At 40.6% G+C, this 18107-nt stretch overlaps 1 protein-coding gene across 1 annotated transcript in view; it reads right to left on the bottom strand.

Annotated features, from left to right (window-relative positions):
• EIF4G3 (eukaryotic translation initiation factor 4 gamma 3) overlaps positions 1-18107 on the bottom strand; it is a 477611-nt gene that overhangs the window by 68906 nt on the left and 390598 nt on the right. Inside the window, 5 exon segments of the mRNA XM_053690236.1 lie at positions 2636-2753; positions 9783-9876; positions 10021-10115; positions 10216-10348; positions 10562-10666. Coding sequence (XP_053546211.1) covers positions 2636-2753; positions 9783-9876; positions 10021-10115; positions 10216-10348; positions 10562-10666 — 545 coding nt within the window.

Raw genomic sequence — 18107 nt, 5'->3', positions numbered from 1 at the left:
TGCCCTAAAAATAAAAGAAATTGAAATGAACTGTCACTTTAAGAAGGAACTGTAATCCTTCAAAGTGCAAAAGCGCTAAATGTGTAGAAATAAAGAAAACAAAACAATACACCTCTACACTTCAGCAGAGACAAACGGTTACGATCTGGCAATACAAGCAGCCCATAATAAATAAAACATGTTTAAAAACACTTTCAATAAAGAATAAGGAAACCCTTCAGCCAAAGGAAACATCCCATAACAAATAGGGAAATAATTAACCCCTTAGTTTCCCTCACATACGTATAGTGCCTGCACACTGCCCCATGACAAAGGATTAAATACGTCCCAAACTTTTAATAATGCAGAGATAAACTACTGAAAGTGCAAGTCTCCAATACCTAGAAGACAAAAGCACTTACCTGCATATACAGCTGTTGGGCAGGAAGACAGCTTACAAGGTATGAAAGGACATCTCCTATCAGAGACCAGTAGAAAAAGAAAGGAGTAACCAACTCTGGCTTTCTATAACATGTGTAGAAACAAAGTTAGAAGCAAGGCAAAGACAACCTCACCACCTTCTAACTGCTAAAAGTCACCACTACCCTTACTCAAGAGATTGACGTGGACACAGCTAAACCCCAAACCTTGCTTGCAGGGAAAAATACCCATAAAAGGAATAAATATCTTCAGACATCAACTTCACATTATTAATAGAGGCTAAAAGAATGACTGGGGGTTATTGGTAAGGGAAGTGACACTTAACAGCTCTGCTGGGGTCCTTTGCCTCCTCCTGCTGGCCAGGAGTGAATATCCCATTAGTAATTGGAATGACGTTGTGGATTCTCCATGTCATAGAAAAGAAAAAGAGGGCATGGAAATTTATATTAATAATACAAGAATATGGCAATTAATAGGAAAAATTAAGTGATTTGCTTACTTGTTTGTATAAAGGTAAACTTTACAACAATTAAAAAAAATGTTCCTTTCATGTTCCTTTAACTCCTGGTGACCACATTAGATAGGTGTAATGATAAATACACATGATAAAAGGGACAGACTGCTGATTAGAACTACAGTAGAAAAGTTACTACTCACCATGTCTTGCTCTTCCCTCTTTTACCTGCAACTCTTTAAACCGTTCACTTATTTTAACCCATTACAGAAGCTTATACTAGGAGCCGCCATCTTGGTACACACATATTGTTGCTTCATGTGACAGAAGCAGTACTTGTTCTTTGGATTAGCTCACACAATAGAGATGAGCATTCGTTTTTGAACGAATGCACAATCGTGATGAAAATCCGAATGAATGCACAAAGAAAATAAAGAAAACAAAACACTGACAAAAATAGTGAGTATTCATTTGTTTACTTTTTTTTTTATTTTTTTTTAAGTAGTTTATACTTTAGCACGCTCTCCATGGAGATCCTTTAAGATACGTTTTGTACTTTTCACCTGTAGCTTTGAAACATTTACATTTATTTTAACAAAAACGATTGTAAATGTTTAACTAAAATTTAGAATTTGGTTGTTTTAAACTAAACAAATACCGAATAGTGCAGCCACCAATTATTCGGGGAAAGAATTTTCATGAATATTCGGAACTAACATTTTGTCCGAAACGTAAATTTCTTGGCAGCACATATCAATTGAACAATAGAAAGCAAAAGTGTTACATTTTTGCAGATTTTTTAAACAGTTTTTAAAAAATTATATTAATATAAAAATATAGAGAAATGCGGACTCCTCAAAGATGTAGACCTCCCGGCTCTTTATTGTGTACACTAAACTGAAGTGCGCGGTACGGCATGCTAAGACAACATCAATATCATTGATCTGTGAATGTGCACTGCATCTTTCACAGGGTACAAGAATACTTAACCTTCAAGATGGCGGAGCCCAGTGTAAAGAAGCAGAGCTTCACTTACCAGCACTTGTTAAAATAAGAGAAAAGCTTTGAAGAGAGCTGTAGGCACAGGAGGTAAAACACAGTGACTAGTAATCATGCTACTGTAGCTGTGCACATCAGTTTGATGTCCCTTTAAAGGGACATCATACCCAAATGTTGAAGCACTTGAAAGTGATACAGCATAGCTGTAAAAAAAAACAGTAGAAAATAGCACCTGAACATCTCTATGTAAAAAAGGAAGATATTTTATCTAAAGATTTCCTCAGTAGCCACAAGCATTGTAAAGGGATTTTAAGCAGCCAATCAGGATGCTAGTCCCAGGACTTGCAAGGGAGTGTGGAGGGAAAGTCATATTTCACCCTCAGTTTAAGGAAGTTTCTTATCAAATCTTGTGAGATTTCAGTGGAATCTCATGAGATAACAGTAAAGCAAAGTATGACTGATGAAGCTGATTGGCTGTTTTTTTTCCTTTTCATTTTTCAACATGCAGCTGACAGTAGCTGAAGGATAACTATTCACAGGGCACTTATTCTTGTGAGCTGAAGGTAGTTTGAGGTAAAATATCTTCCTTTTTTACATAGAGATGTTCAGGTGATATTTTGTTGTCAGGTTTTTACAGTTATGCTGCATCACTTTCAAGTGATTTATCATATGGGTATTATGTTCCTTTAAGGATACTTATCTATCTGAACAACAGGGGAGTTCCTGTATAATAAGACAAAGCCAAGTGACAGTTTAGGACACCTTGTCAACGTCCTGCGGGGGTCCAGCTCAGAGACTGCAGTGGATGAAGGCACCGGAGCTGCTGACTGCTGCAGTGGAGAGAACCTGTTCAGACTGGAGGCCCCTGGTCGCAAAGATTCTGTTACAGGAAGAAAAAAAACATTTTATTAATAAGAGCAAGTGCCCTGGTAATTTATTGTTATAGTTCAAAAATGTATACACGGAAGCTACTAAATATATTATAAATAATAATAATCTGGCTACAGCAAATACAGGTGTTTCCTAAGCCTTAAGATTAAGGGCCTAATGATAAAATATTCTCCTGAAATTGTAGTGCAGACTTCACAGGGGCTGATCTCACTGAATACTAAAAGAAAACGGGTAGAACCCTTCAGCACTGCAAGATCTCTTACAAGATTCTAGATAGGCAATGTTGTTATACTTCTCAAAAGGGATGTTCTCTGGATTTCTGTATGTGGAGACACAAGTCCAGTGCATGAAATGAGAGTTTTGTTACACTTACAACACTTGTTGTTTTGTATTTTATATTAATTTACACTTACAGATTGGGTCCCGACAGAAAATTAATAGATACTAAACTAGAGGCAAAAGCAAGTTAAATGCAGTGAAAACATTTCAGTTTAACATGTGTCTGCTGCAAAACGAGACTCTGTCAGTCCCAAGTGTTCTCCTGTTAACGTCTCTCTCCCATGTGAAATTATGGATCCCAGAGAGTCTCATTACTTTCTATGGAAGGCATCTCTCACCTCTCCGGCACGTTCAGGCTCTGCCCTTTTTCTTATAGAATTCAGTGATTTTGTGAAGGCTGCACTATAAATTTCTCTCCATACTAGAGAATCTTGGATTATCAGGCCCATAGAAAACATAATTTATGCTTACCTGATAAATTCCTTTCTCCTGTAGTGTAGTCAGTCCACGGGTCATCCATTACTTATGGGATATTAACTCCTCCCTAACAGGAAGTGCAAGAGGATCACCCAAGCAGAGCTGCTATATAGCTCCTCCCCTCTACGTCACACCCAGTCATTCGACCGAAAACCAAACGAGAAAGGAGAAACTATAGGGCGCAGTGGTGACTGGAGTATAAATTAAAATTTAGACCTGCCATAAAAAACAGGGCGGGCCGTGGACTGACTACACTACAGGAGAAAGGAATTTTTACACGGAAGGAACCACTGCCTGAAGAACCTTTCTCCCAAAAACAGCCTCAGAAGAAGCAAAAGTGTCAAATTTGTAAAATTTGGAAAAAGTATGAAGAGAAGACCAAGTTGCAGCCTTGCAAATCTGTTCAACAGAGGCCTCATTCTTAAAGGCCCACGTGGAAGCCACAGCTCTCGTAGAATGAGCTGTAATTCTTTCAGGAGGCTGCTGTCCAGCAGTCTCATAGGCTAAACGTATTATGCTACGAAGCCAAAAAGAGAGAGAGGTAGCAGATGCTTTTTGACCTCTCCTCTGTCCAGAATAAACGACAAACAGGGAAGAAGTTTGGCGAAAATCTTTAGTTGCCTGTAAATAAAATTTCAGGGCACGGACTACGTCTAGATTGTGCAGAAGTCGTTCCTTCTTTGAAGAAGGGTTAGGGCACAATGATGGAACAACAATCTCTTGATTGATATTCTTGTTAGTGACTACCTTAGGTAAGAACCCAGGTTTAGTACGCAGAACTACCTTGTCTGAATGAAAAATCAGATAAGGAGAATCACAATGTAAGGCCGATAACTCAGAGACTCTACGAGCCGAGGAAATAGCCATTAAAAACAGAACTTTCCAAGATAACAGCTTGATATCAATGGAATGAAGGGATTCAAACGGAACACCCTGCAAAACGTTAAGAACTAAGTTTAAGCTCCACGGTGGAGCAACAGTCTTAAACACAGGCTTAATCCTGGCCAAAGCCTGACAAAAAGCCTGAACGTCTGGAACTTCTGACAGACGTTTGTGTAAAAGGATGGACAGAGCTGAGATCTGTCCCTTTAAAGAACTTGCAGATAAACCCTTTTCTAAACCTTCTTGTAGAAAAGACAATATCCTAGGAATCCTAACCTTACTCCATGAGTAACTCTTGGATTCGCACCAGTGTAAATATTTACGCCATATCTTATGGTAAATTTTCCTGGTAACAGGCTTCCTAGCCTGTATTAAGGTATCAATTAATGACTCTGAAAATCCACGCTTTGATAAAATCAAGCGTTCAATCTCCATGCAGTCAGCTTCAGAGAAATTAGATTTTGATGTTTGAAAGGACCCTGAATTAGAAGGTCCTGTCTCAGAGGCAGCGACCAAGGTGGACAGGATAACATGTCCACTAGATTTGCATATCAGGTCCTGCGTGGCCACGCAGACGCTATTAGAATCACCGATGCTTTCTCCTGTTTGATCCTGGCAATCAATCGAGGAAGCATCGGGAAGGGTGGAAACACATAAGCCATGTTGAAGACCCAAGGTGCTGTCAGAGCATCTATCAGCGCCGCTCCCGGGTCCCTGGACCTGGATCCGTAACAAGGAAGTTTGGCGTTCTGGCGAGACGCCATGAGATCCAGATCTGGTTTGCCCCAACGTTGAAGTATTTGGGCAAAGACCTCCGGATGAAGTTCCCACTCCCCCGGATGAAAAGTCTGGCGACTTAGGAAATCCGCCTCCCAGTTCTCTACGCCTGGGATGTGAATCGCTGACAGGTGGCAAGAGTGAGACTCTGCCCAGCGAATAATCTTTGAGACTTCCATCATCGCTAGGGAACTCCTTGTCCCTCCCTGATGATTGATGTAAGCCACAGTCGTGATGTTGTCCGACTGAAACCTGATGAACCTCAGAGTTGCTAACTGAGGCCAAGTCAGAAGGGCATTGAGAACTGCTCTCAATTCCAGAATGTTTATTGGAAGGAGACTCTCCTCCTGAGTCCATGGTCCCTGAGCCTTCAAGGAATTCCAGACAGCGCCCCAACCTAAAAGGCTGGCGTCTGTTGTTACAATTGTCCAGTCTGGCCTGCTGAAGGGCATCCCCCTGGACAGATGTGGCCGAGAAAGCCACCATAGAAGAGAATCTCTGGTCTCTTGATCCAGATTCAGCATAGGGGACAAATCTGAGTAATCCCCATTCCACTGACTTAGCATGCACAATTGCAGTGGTCTGAGATGTAGGCGTGCAAAAGGTACTATGTCCATTGCCGCTACCATTAAGCCGATTACCTCCATGCATTGAGCCACTGACGGGTGTTGAGTGGAATGAAGGACACGGCAAGCATTTAGAAGTTTTGTTAACCTGTCCTCTGTCAGGTAAATTTTAATTTCTACAGAATCTATAAGAGTCCCCAAGAAGGGAACTCTTGTGAGTGGTAATAGAGAACTCTTTTCTTCGTTCACTTTCCACCCATGCGACCTTAGAAATGCCAGTACTAACTCTGTATGAGACTTGGCAGTTTGGAAGCTTGACGCTTGAATCAGAATGTCGTCTAGGTACGGAGCTACCGATATTCCTCGCGGTCTTAGTACCGCCAGAAGAGAGCCCAGAACCTTTGTAAAGATTCTTGGAGCCGTAGCTAAACCGAAGGGAAGAGCTACAAACTGGTAATGCCTGTATAGGAAGGCAAACCTTAGATACCGGTAATGATCCTTGTGAATCGGTATGTGAAGGTAGGCATCTTTTAAATCCACTGTGGTCATGAACTGACCCCTTTGGATCATGGGTAAGATTGTCCGAATAGTTTCCATTTTGAACGATGGAACTCTTAGGAATTTGTTTAGGATCTTTAAATCCAATATTGGTCTGAAGGTTCCTTCTTTCTTGGGAACCACAAACAGATTTGAGTAAAACCCTTGTCCGTGTTCCGACCGCGGAACTGGATGGATCACTCCCATGAGTAAAAGATCTTGTACACAGCGTAGAAACGCCTCTTTCTTTATCTGGTTTGTTGACAACCTTGAAAGATGAAATCTCCCTTGTGGAGGAGAAGCTTTGAAGTCCAGAAGATATCCCTGAGAAATGATCTCCAACGCCCAGGGATCCTGGACATCTCTTGCCCAAGCCTGGGCGAAGAGAGAGAGTCTGCCCCCCACCAGATCCGTTTCCGGATCGGGGGCCCTCACTTCATGCTGTCTTAGGGGCAGCAGCAGGTTTTCTGGCCTGCTTGCCCTTGTTCCAAGTCTGGTTAGGTTTCCAGCCTTGTCTGTAGCGAGCAACAGCTCCTTCCTGTTTTGGAGCAGAGGAAGTTGATGCTGCTCCTGCCTTGAAGTTACGAAAGGCACGAAAATTAGACTGTCTAGCCTTTGGTTTGGCTCTGTCTTGAGGCAGGGCATGGCCTTTACCTCCCGTAATATCAGCGATAATTTCTTTCAAACCGGGCCCGAATAATGTCTGCCCCTTGAAAGGTATGTTAAGCAATTTAGATTTAGAAGTCACATCAGCTGACCAGGATTTTAGCCACAGCGCTCTGCGCGCCTGAATGGCGAATCCGGAATTCTTAGCCGTAAGTTTAGTTAAGTGTACTACGGCATCAGAAATAAATGAATTAGCTAGCTTAAGTGTTTTAAGCTTGTGTGCAATCTCATCTAATGTAGCTGAGTCAAGGGTCTCTTCCAGAGACTCAAACCAAAATGCCGCCGCAGCCGTGACAGGCGCAATGCATGCAAGGGGTTGCAATATAAAACCTTGTTGAACAAACATTTTCTTAAGGTAACCCTCTAACTTTTTATCCATTGGATCTGAAAAGGCACAGCTATCCTCCACCGGGATAGTGGTACGCTTAGCTAAAGTAGAAACTGCTCCCTCCACCTTAGGGACCGTTTGCCATAAGTCCCGTGTGGTGGCGTCTATTGGAAACATTTTTCTGAATATAGGAGGGGGTGAGAAAGGCACACCGGGTCTATCCCACTCCTTAGTAACAATTTCAGTAAGTCTCTTAGGTATAGGAAAAACGTCAGTACTCGTCGGTACCGCAAAATATTTATCCAACCTACACATTTTCTCTGGGATTGCAACTGTGTTACAATCATTTAGAGCCGCTAACACCTCCCCTAGTAATACACAGAGGTTTTCCAGCTTAAACTTAAAATTTGAAATGTCTGAATCCAGTTTATTTGGATCAGATCCGTCACCCACAGAATGAAGCTCTCCGTCTTCATGCTCTGCAAATTGTGACGCAGTATCAGACATGGCCCTAGCATTATCAGCGCACTCTGTTCTCACCCCAGAGTGGTCTTGTTTACCCCTAAGTTCTGGCAATTTAGACAAAACTTCAGTCATAACATTAGCCATGTCTTGTAAAGTGATTTGTAATGGCCGCCCTGATGTACTTGGCGTTACAATATCACGCACCTCCTGAGCGGGAGATGCAGGTACTGACACGTGAGGCAAGTTAGTCGGCATAACTTCCCCCTCGTTGTCCGGTGAATGTTTCTTAACATGTACAGATTGGCTTTTATTTAAAGTAGCATCAATGCAATTAGTACATAAATTTCTATTGGGCTCCACCTTGGCCTTTGAACATATTGCACAAAGAGATTCCTCTGTGTCAGACATGTTTAAACAAACTAGCAATTAGACTAGCAAGCTTGGAAAATACTTTTCAACTGAATTTACAAGCAATATAAAAAACGTTACTGTGCCTTTAAGAAGCACACAAAAAAACTGTCACTTTGATATAACAATGAACCGGTTTAGTTATAGCAATCAATTTTTCATATAAAATGCATTAATTTAGCAAAGGATAGCACCCATCAGCAAATGGATTATTAACCCCTTAATACCAAAAAAACGATTGACAGATAAATACGTTTTTTATCACAGTCAAAGCACAGTCTCACAGGTCTGCTGTGAGTGATTACCTCCCTCAAACTAGTTTTGGAGACCCCTGAGCTCTGTAGAGACGTCCTGGATCATGCAGGGAGAATAAGGAAGACTGTGACTGAATTTTTAATGCGTAGTAAAAGCGCCAAAAATAGGCCCCTCCCACTCTTAATACAGCAGTGGGGAAGCTCAGTAACTGATTTTATACAAAATAAACGACAGCCAAGTGGAAAATAATGCCCATAAATTTTCACCAAGTACCTCAGAGAAAAAACGATTAACCTGTCAGTAAACGTTTTTAAATGTATGAAATAAGAATAAAAGCCTGTTGCTAGTCGCTATCACTGCAGAGAGGCTAGAGTTATATGTATATAGTATTTTCTTAGTGAAGTGCCATTCCCCAGAAATACTTAGGTGCCAACATACATACATAACAGCCTGATACCAGTTACTACTACTGCATTTAAGGCTGTACTTACATTATATCGGTATTAGCAGTATTTTCTCAGTCAATTCCATTCCTTAGAAAATAATATACTGCAACATACCTCTTTGCAGGTGAACCCTGCCCGCTGTCCCCTGTTCTGAAGTTACCTCGCTCCTCAGAATGGCCGAGAACAGCAAATGGATCTTAGTTACGTCCGCTAAGATCATACACAAACTCAGGTAGATTCTTCTTCTAATGCTGCCTGAGAAAAAAACAACACACTCCGGTGCTGTTTTAAAATAACAAACTTTTGATTGAAGTAATAAAGAACTAAATTTAATAACCACTCTCCTCTCACACATCCTATCTATTAGTTAGGTGCAAGAGAATGACTGGGTGTGACGTAGAGGGGAGGAGCTATATAGCAGCTCTGCTTGGGTGATCCTCTTGCACTTCCTGTTAGGGAGGAGTTAATATCCCATAAGTAATGGATGACCCGTGGACTGACTACACTTAACAGGAGAAATTACGAAGCTCTCTGAGAAACTGAAGTTGTCAGTTTTTTAGTTATATTTTAAATAGAACAAATAAAAAGTATGACCCTATTTTCTTAAAGTTAAATAGAAACTGATAAAGCCTAATCAGAATTTGTAAAATCTTAAACCTAAATACACTGCTATATACAGAATCTATATGCATTAAAATACAAAATAGAAAGTGCAAAGTTAAAAAAAAAAAACCTTAAAGGACATAAGTGTTAAGTAATACAAAAATACATGGTACAAAGTGTAAATACAGCACAACTCATGTCATGCAGTGCTATATTGTACTGGGCAAAATCTGGAATCTCACTAGGCATCTCGCTGTATCTTCTTGCCTGAGCAGAGAGCTTTATATCATCAGGCCCTAAGTCCACTAAACATGTAGCCACTTCTTTACCTGTCTCACTGGCTTTTGCTCCTCCACTGCTCCCTTTTCCCCAACTACCAGGTTGAGCCTTAGGGACCAGCTGAATCTTTTCATCTATGGTGGGCTGTAAGGATGAGAGTTGCATTTAGAAAAAGCTCAGGTACACAAGACACAGAGAACATTGCAAAATACTTCAGATATACTGTAGGCCACTGGTAAAGAATATCCATTCTGGACAATCACAAAGTATAGTTCTAAGATCTCTTACTTTTGTGATTTTCAAAAACTTGGTAGGATCCAACACCCGATTATTCTTAGCCCCCTGAACCATATTCCATCCACCTTCTTCCACTCTCTGAACTCCTGCTGAAGTAAAGTGCAGGCTGTAAGCACAGCAACTGCCTCACATACTATTCTTTAGCTCAGTGGGTTAATGAGGGAAGCAGACTCCTGTAATCCTCACCTGGTCTTCGCTTGTCTTTGGTCATTAGCTGTTGAACTTTCCTCTGCTCCTCTTGCTCTTCAATTTTAGCCTCCTTGTGAATCTGTTCAATAGTTTTAGGGCCTTGATCTGCCCTTCTTGACACCCAGTTACACTGTGAAAAGATAATTGGAAGAGAAGATAGCCTATAAAAGATGCAAATAGTGTTTGAATTTGAGATCACAAAACAAAAAAGTTGAGAGACCAATTTACAGAAAACATCTGATTTGTGCAGGTGAGTTGGGGTCTATGCATTTACATGCACACACTTAAGGACAGGTTACATGTCATACCATCACCCTAAAGGAAATGGGCATCCATAACATACCAGTCTAAGGTCTATTATATCCTGAAGCATAAACCGTATACGAGATGATGTTTTTCTTTCTTTTACAATCTTTTCCATCTGGTTAAAATATTGATCCATTCGAGGCTGTTAAAAAAAAAATAAAAAAATGTTAGACTCAGTAAGAATATTTAGCCATGAAAAGTATAAGAAAAGGAACAGAAAAGATGTGGAAAACAATGTTTAACATTCAAGAACATTTCCAGGGTGACTGCGGCCAATCAAGTTATTGTGTAATACATACTTAAAAATAAATTACTCCAGATGCCTAAATTTGTTTAGTAGTTTGAGGCTATTAAGAATGGCTGAAGCCACCATCCCCCACTAGTTATATAGTAAATCAGATGAGTAATGGTAAACTCTCACCTTTATAAAAACAGACTTAGAATGTTAGTGATATTTCTTTCCTATGGCATGGAGAGTCCACAACATTATTCCAACTAGTGGGATTATCAACTCGTGGCCAGCAGGGGGAGGCAAAGAGCAACCCAGCAAACCTGTTAAGTGTAACTTCCCTTACCCATAATGCATAATCCCTAGTCATTCTCTTTGCCTTTGTCAATGGAGGATGTGCGAAATCGGTGTCTGAAGAATTTAATCCTTTGAATGGGTACTTTTCCCTGCAAGCAAGGATTGGGGTCTAGCTGTGTCCACGTCAATCTCTTTAGTAAGAGTAGTGGTGGCTTTTAGCAGTTAGAAGGCGGTGAGGTTGTCTTTGCTTTACTTCTAACATTTATGCTACATGTATATATATATATATATATATATATAAATAAAACCAGAGTTGGTTACTTTGCTTTTTATTTTCTCTCCATGTCCCTGCCAGCGGTCGATTGAGGCGGAAAGACTGGGAAGTGCTGTGTCTGCTCCACAGCAGAAGATCCTGGAGGGTGAGTCCGTTTATATCCTTATTTAAACCCTTTCCTTGGCAGGTATAACTGTTACTGTCATCAGGGAAAGGGAGGACTCCATTGCCCTCTTAGATGGGTCTGGAAACCTTAGTTATAGCCCAGGTTGGGGATATCAGTTATTTGAGCAGCTTGGATCTACTGGCATCTCCTTCAACAGGCTCCGGTTCATTCATTATTGGGCGTTTCCCTCTGACATAATACAACTAACCTCAAAGTTTTGTTTACAGTTAAAAATTATACAGGGGTTGAGGCTTTTATTTAATAGTGTGGACCTTTATAATGGAGCATCTACACTCTAGCTCCTTTAGCTGGTATGTTCCTCATTTACAGCAGCAGTACCTCCCGCTTTAGTAGAGGAGGCTACCGCTGACTGTTATGCTTATATTTTTAGAATATTGATGCGCGCCATTATCTGATGCTGTGACGGCTTCTCCAGCTAGATGAGAGGAGACTACCGCCGGCCTTTTTTAGAAAATATTCTCTGGCAGTGCTATTTTAGGCAATCGCAATAAGTGCCAATGCACTGACAAAGGTTTTCCCCATGAACCTGCAAGTACCATATTACGCTCCTGACGCAGCACTCCGTTATGGCGCTGGCTAATGCATGCTTCTTTATTAGTAAGATGCTAGATAGCGATGACCACATTTGAAGGGTTATCTAATAATTTAGAGGGGTCTCGCTGGTGCACTAAGCTTCAGGTGTTTAGCTTTTGTGTCAGCTCTATTTTATTATATGCGGCTATGTACCTTTATCCTTAGAAGACCGCCATTGTGGGCGGATACCATGACGCAGCTAATCAGCTATGCGGTGGAGGAGCCGTGAGCGTGCTGGATAGGAGACGTTTGGTCTGTTTTTGTTTTCAGTCATGAGCGTTGGGCTCTATAAAGAATAATAGTGTTTCTTTTGTTCCAACCTCATCTACATAGTAAGTGAGATCCGCTTCAGGGACATACATTTCTGTTAGCGCCATTTTGGAAATAGCTTTCTATTTCCCACTATGGGCAGTGAGGTTTGTGGTTTGAGTGCATTTTAGAGGTCTTCATCATGTAATTTTAAAGGGACACTGAACCCAAATTTTTTCTTTCATGATTCAGATAGAGCATGTAATTTTAAGCAACTTTCTAATTTACACCTAATATCAATTTTTCTTTGTTCTCTTGCTATCTTTATTTTAAAAACAGGAATGTAAATCTTAGCAGCCAGTCCATTTTAGGTTCAGCACCATGGATAGGACTTTCTTATTGGAGGCTTACATTTACCCATCAATAAGCCAGCATAACCCAGGTTCTCAATCAAAAATGGTCTGGCTCCTATTCATCACATTCCTGCTTTTTAAATAAAGATATCAGGAGAATGAAGAAAAATTGATAATAGGAGTAAATTAGAAAGTTGCTTAAAACTGCTGATTCATCTGAATCATGAAAGAAAAAAATGTAGGTTTAGTGTCCGTACGATCTCTATGTGAGCCTCATTTAAAACTATTCAGCCTAGACCTTCATAGAGATTTATTCCCCTCCTAAGGTGTTTTATATCAGTTCTTATCTGTACTGATAATACAGCCTCTAAGATATGAGGGATGAGTTTTTATTATAATAAATCATATATCCTACAATTTTATTTTTCATGATTTATTTTTTCATACTAAATACTGTGTTTTTACTAGTATTTGTTGCCATCTGGTGGCAATTTATTGCCAATGCATGCTCGTTTATTATATTGTCATGTATTAAGGTGCATTACATTAATCTCTTTCTCTGATCTATTTAGCAGGGATTCATATAGTATTTATACTCACCTACTGGTGATTACAAATGTATACAGTTTGTGCATTGTAACTGTATGTTTGTTTAAGATTGTCACCATGTTCATGGTTTATCCATTTCCATTTTAAGTTTAGGTATATACTGGGCATTGTTATCAGTATGATGTCCAATTATCCTGTCTCACATTCCTGTATGGTTTAGGGATTATTTCCATTTTCATGGTTTATCCCTATCTTTCTACAGTACGGTTTAATTAGACTTTTTTTTTTAAACATCAGGTCTACTTATATCATCCTATTCTACAGTAGAATATGTGATTACTATGTTATACGCACTAGAAATGCTTATCTTGTGTCTGCTGTGCATATTTAAGACATAAGTAGGGGAATATTAATATTTACATGATTTATTTTCCTCCTACCATGGAAATATCTTCTGGATATTGTTATGTCTTTTGTTGGCTTATCTTACCTGTTGAATATATATATATATATATATATATATATATATATATATATATATATATATGTGTGTGTCTTAGGTATTATCTATGTTCGTGTTTTATTTATTTTTATTTTTTTCTGCGGTAGAATAAAATATATACGGGAGATTGTTATTAATCTGACCACTTGCGATTCAGTGGGTAAATCTCCAATCTACCAGCTGGATTCCTGTTTTAACCCTAGCTATCCTTACAGCTGTGTATTCAGCAATGCTTTGACATTTAGGGGAAGTCTGCGTAAAGTAGGCTATAGTATATATATAGTATATAAGTGAGTCATTATGACTATCTCATTTATAGTATGGGTTTAGGTATTATCAACATTTATCTGATTTATCTCTATCCTGATTCATTACGATTCAGTATAAGTATATACTGTTATTGTTATAAGCATCATAATTGCTTAATTTGCTCAATACATTTTAAATGTATGCTCTAGGGATCCTTTACCTTTTTTTTGTCCCTTCCCTACCGTAGATAATTGCTTAATTTTGGACTTAGCTTCTACTCCTCGAATCTTACGGGGGTTTGATAGAGCTTTTCTGGCACTAGCCATATGTTAAGGAATTATGGTGGAATCTGTCCTGGACTATATCTTGGTTCAGGTGCCTTCTTTTATTTTTGTAAGATGTTATTGTCTATTCTACATTCCCACGGGTGGAAAGTGAATCTGGAGAAGATTTTCCTGGTGCCAGACACCAGGGTGCGTTTCTTAGGAACGATTATAGATTCTCTGTCTATGAAGATTTTGCTCAGTAGAAAGTCACTGGGATACAACATGAGAGACCAGAGTTCAAGACCCCATGGGGGCATGACAGTACTCCCTTCCGAAGGCCGACCTCCGGGCGGATTTAGCTTTCTCAAAGACTTGTAGGTCTTCAAAGCAAATGATGGCTCCGTCAGAGGCTTAAACTTCTGACTTCCTTCCTGTCACTTCAGTCCTCAACCTGTCCATCTGTGGCTCAGTGTATGGAAGTAATTTGTCTGATGGTTGCTTCCATGGACATCATTTTGTTTGCTCGGTTCTGAGAACAATACAGTTATGCATGTTCAGACAATGGAACGGAGACCACTTGGACCTATCACAGAGGGTAGCTCTGGTTCCCCTAACTAGATTCTCTATCTTGGTGGTTTTCATCGGACCATCTGTCTTAGGGTACATTATTTCTAAGACCATCCTTGGTGATTGTAACCACGGACGCCAGCCTTTCAGGCTGGGGAGCAGTTTGGGGTTCTTTAAAGGCTCAGGGTCTTTAGATTTAAGAGAAGTCTTTTATTCCCATAAACATCTTGGAGTTGAGAGCAATTTACAATGCCTCATCAGCCTTTTCCTCAACTAGCTTTAGTCCGGTTTATCAGAATTCAATCGGACAATATCTCCTCGGTGGTTTACATCAATCACCATGGAGAAGCTTGGAGTTCCTTAGCAATGAAGGTGGTGACTCGCATTCTCCAGTGGGGGGGGGGGGGGAGTCTCACGTCTGTCTCCTCTCTGCCTTCCGCATCTCAGGGGTGGACAACTGGGAAGTGGTTTGTCTGAGCAGGCAGACTTATTCCGGGGAGTGGGCTCTCCACTCACAGGTTTTCAATTGATAACTCTCAGGTGGGGGGTTCCAGAGTTGGATCTGATGGCGTCTCGTCAAAACATCAAGGTTCCAAAGTACAGTTCAAGGTCAAGAGATCCTCAGGCCGCTCTGATAGATGCTCTAGCTGTTCCTTGGATCTTCTCTCTGGCATATCCATTTCCTACGTTTGCTCTCCTTTCACGAGTCAATGCTCGTATTAAACAGGAGAGAGCATTGGTAATTCTAATAGCTCCTGCATGGCCTTGCAGGATCTGGTTTGCGGATCTGGTAAGGATGTCATCTCTTCCTCCTTGGAGGTTACCTCTGAGGAAGGACCTTTTTAATTCAGGGTCCATTCCTCCATCCAAACCTGGATTCTCTGAAGCTGACTACTTGGAGTTTGAACGCCTAATTCTGTCTAGACGTGGGTTTTCGGAAGCGGTCATTGATATTATGCTTCAGGCTCGCAAACCTGTTACTCACAAGATCTACAATAAGGTATGGCATAAATATCTTTATTGGTGCCAATCTAAGGGTTTCTTCTGGAGCCGGGTGAGGATTTCCTGTATTTTATATTTTCTTCAGGATGGCCTGGAGAAAGGTTTGTCAGTCAGTACTCTGAAGGGTCAGATTTCTGCATTGTCTATTCTTTTGCACAAACCTCTGGCAGATTTGCCAGATGTTTAAGCTTTTGTTCAGAATCAGGCCTGTGTTTAAACCTTTTGCTCCTCCTTGGAGCCTTAATCTTGTTCTTAAAGTTTTGAAACAGGCTCAGTTTGAGCAAATGCATGTTGTTGATATAAAATTGTTATCTTGGAAGGTTTTGTTTCTTCTTGTTATTTCTTCCGCTCGCAGAGTTTAAGCTTTCAGCTCTGCAGTGCGAATCCCCTTACCTTATTTTTCATACAGATAAGGCGGTCCTTCGTACTAAATTGGGTTTTCTCCTTAAGGTGGTGTTGGATCGAAACAATCAGGAAATTGTTATTCCTTCTTTTGTCCTAATTCTCCTTCTCATAAGGAACGAGTTTTGCATAACTTGGATGTTGTGCGTCCTCTAAAATGTTACCTACAAGCTACTAAAGATTTTCGGCAATCTTCTTCCCTGTTTGTGATTTTCTCTGGAAAGCGTAAGGGTCAGAGGGCCACTTCTACTACCCTTTCCCTCTGGTTAAGAAGTATGATACATTGTCTTATGAGACTGCTGGACAGCAGCCTCCTGAGAGAATTACGGCTCATTCCACTAGGGCTGTCTCCTCATCCTGGGCTTTCAAAAATAAAACTTCTGTTGAACAGATTTGCAAGGTGGCAACATGGTCCTCTTTGCATACCTTTTCCAAATTCTACAAATGTAATACTTTTGCCTCGGCTGAGGCCTCTTTTGGGAGAAAGGTTCTTCAAGCGGTGGTGCTTTCTGTTTAGGTCCTCCTGCCTTGTTTTCCCTCCCTTTTCATTCTGTGTCCTCTAGCTTGGGTATTGGCTTTGTGGACTCTCCATGCCATATGAAAGAAAAACATAATTTATGCTTACCTGATAAATTCCTTTCTCCTGTAGTGTGGTCAGTCCACGGGTCATCATTACTTCTGGGATATTAACTCCTCCCCAACAGGAAGTGCAAGAGGATCACCCAGCAGAGCTGCAACATAGCTCCTCCCCTCTACGTCACACCCAGTCATTCGACCGAGAACCAACGAGAAAGGAGAAGCCAAAGGGTGCAGTGGTGACTGGAGTATAATTTAAAAATTTAGACCTGCCATAAAAACAGGGCGGGCCGTGGACTGACTACACTACAGGAGAAAGGAATTTATCAGGTAAGCATAAATTATGTTTTCTCCTGTTAAGTGTGGTCAGTCCACGGGTCATCATTACTTCTGGGATACCAATACCAAAGCTAAAGTACACGGATGACGGGAGGGACAGGCAGGCTCTTTATACGGAAGGAACCACTGCCTGAAGAACCTTTCTCCCAAAAACAGCCTCCGAAGAAGCAAAAGTGTCAAATTTGTAAAATTTGGAAAAAGTATGAAGAGAAGACCAAGTTGCAGCCTTGCAAATCTGTTCAACAGAAGCCTCATTCTTAAAGGCCCAAGTGGAAGCCACAGCTCTAGTAGAATGAGCTGTAATTCTTTCCGGAGGCTGCTGTCCAGCAGTCTCATAAGCTAAACGTATTATGCTACGAAGCCAAAAAGAGAGAGAGGTAGCAGAAGCTTTTTGACCTCTCCTCTGACCAGAATAAACGACAAACAGGGAAGACGTTTGTCGAAAATCCTTAGTTGCCTGTAGATAAAATTTCAGGGCACGGACTACATCTAGATTGTGTAGAAGACGTTCCTTCTTCGAAGAAGGATTAGGACACAAAGATGGAACAACAATCTCTTGATTGATATTCCTGTTAGTGACCACCTTAGGTAAGAACCCAGGTTTAGTACGCAGAACTACCTTGTCTGAATGAAAAATCAGATAAGGAGAATCACAATGTAAGGCAGATAACTCAGAGACTCTTCGAGCCGAGGAAATAGCCATTAAAAACAGAACTTTCCAAGATAACAATTTGATATCAATGGAATGAAGGGGTTCAAACGGAACACCCTGTAAAACATTAAGAACTAAGTTCAAACTCCATGGTGGAGCAACAGTTTTAAACACAGGCTTAATCCTGGCCAAAGCCTGACAAAAGGCCTGAACGTCTGGAACCTCTGACAGACGTTTGTGTAAAAGAATGGACAGAGCTGAAATCTGTCCCTTTAAGGAACTAGCGGATAAACCCTTTTCTAAACCTTCTTGTAGAA

The sequence above is a fragment of the Bombina bombina genome, chromosome 8, assembly GCF_027579735.1.
Source record: "Bombina bombina isolate aBomBom1 chromosome 8, aBomBom1.pri, whole genome shotgun sequence".
In the NCBI taxonomy this organism is placed as follows: Eukaryota; Metazoa; Chordata; class Amphibia; order Anura; family Bombinatoridae; genus Bombina; species Bombina bombina.
Note: the sequence above shows the minus strand (reverse complement) of the source record. Positions and strands in the feature narration are given on the sequence as shown.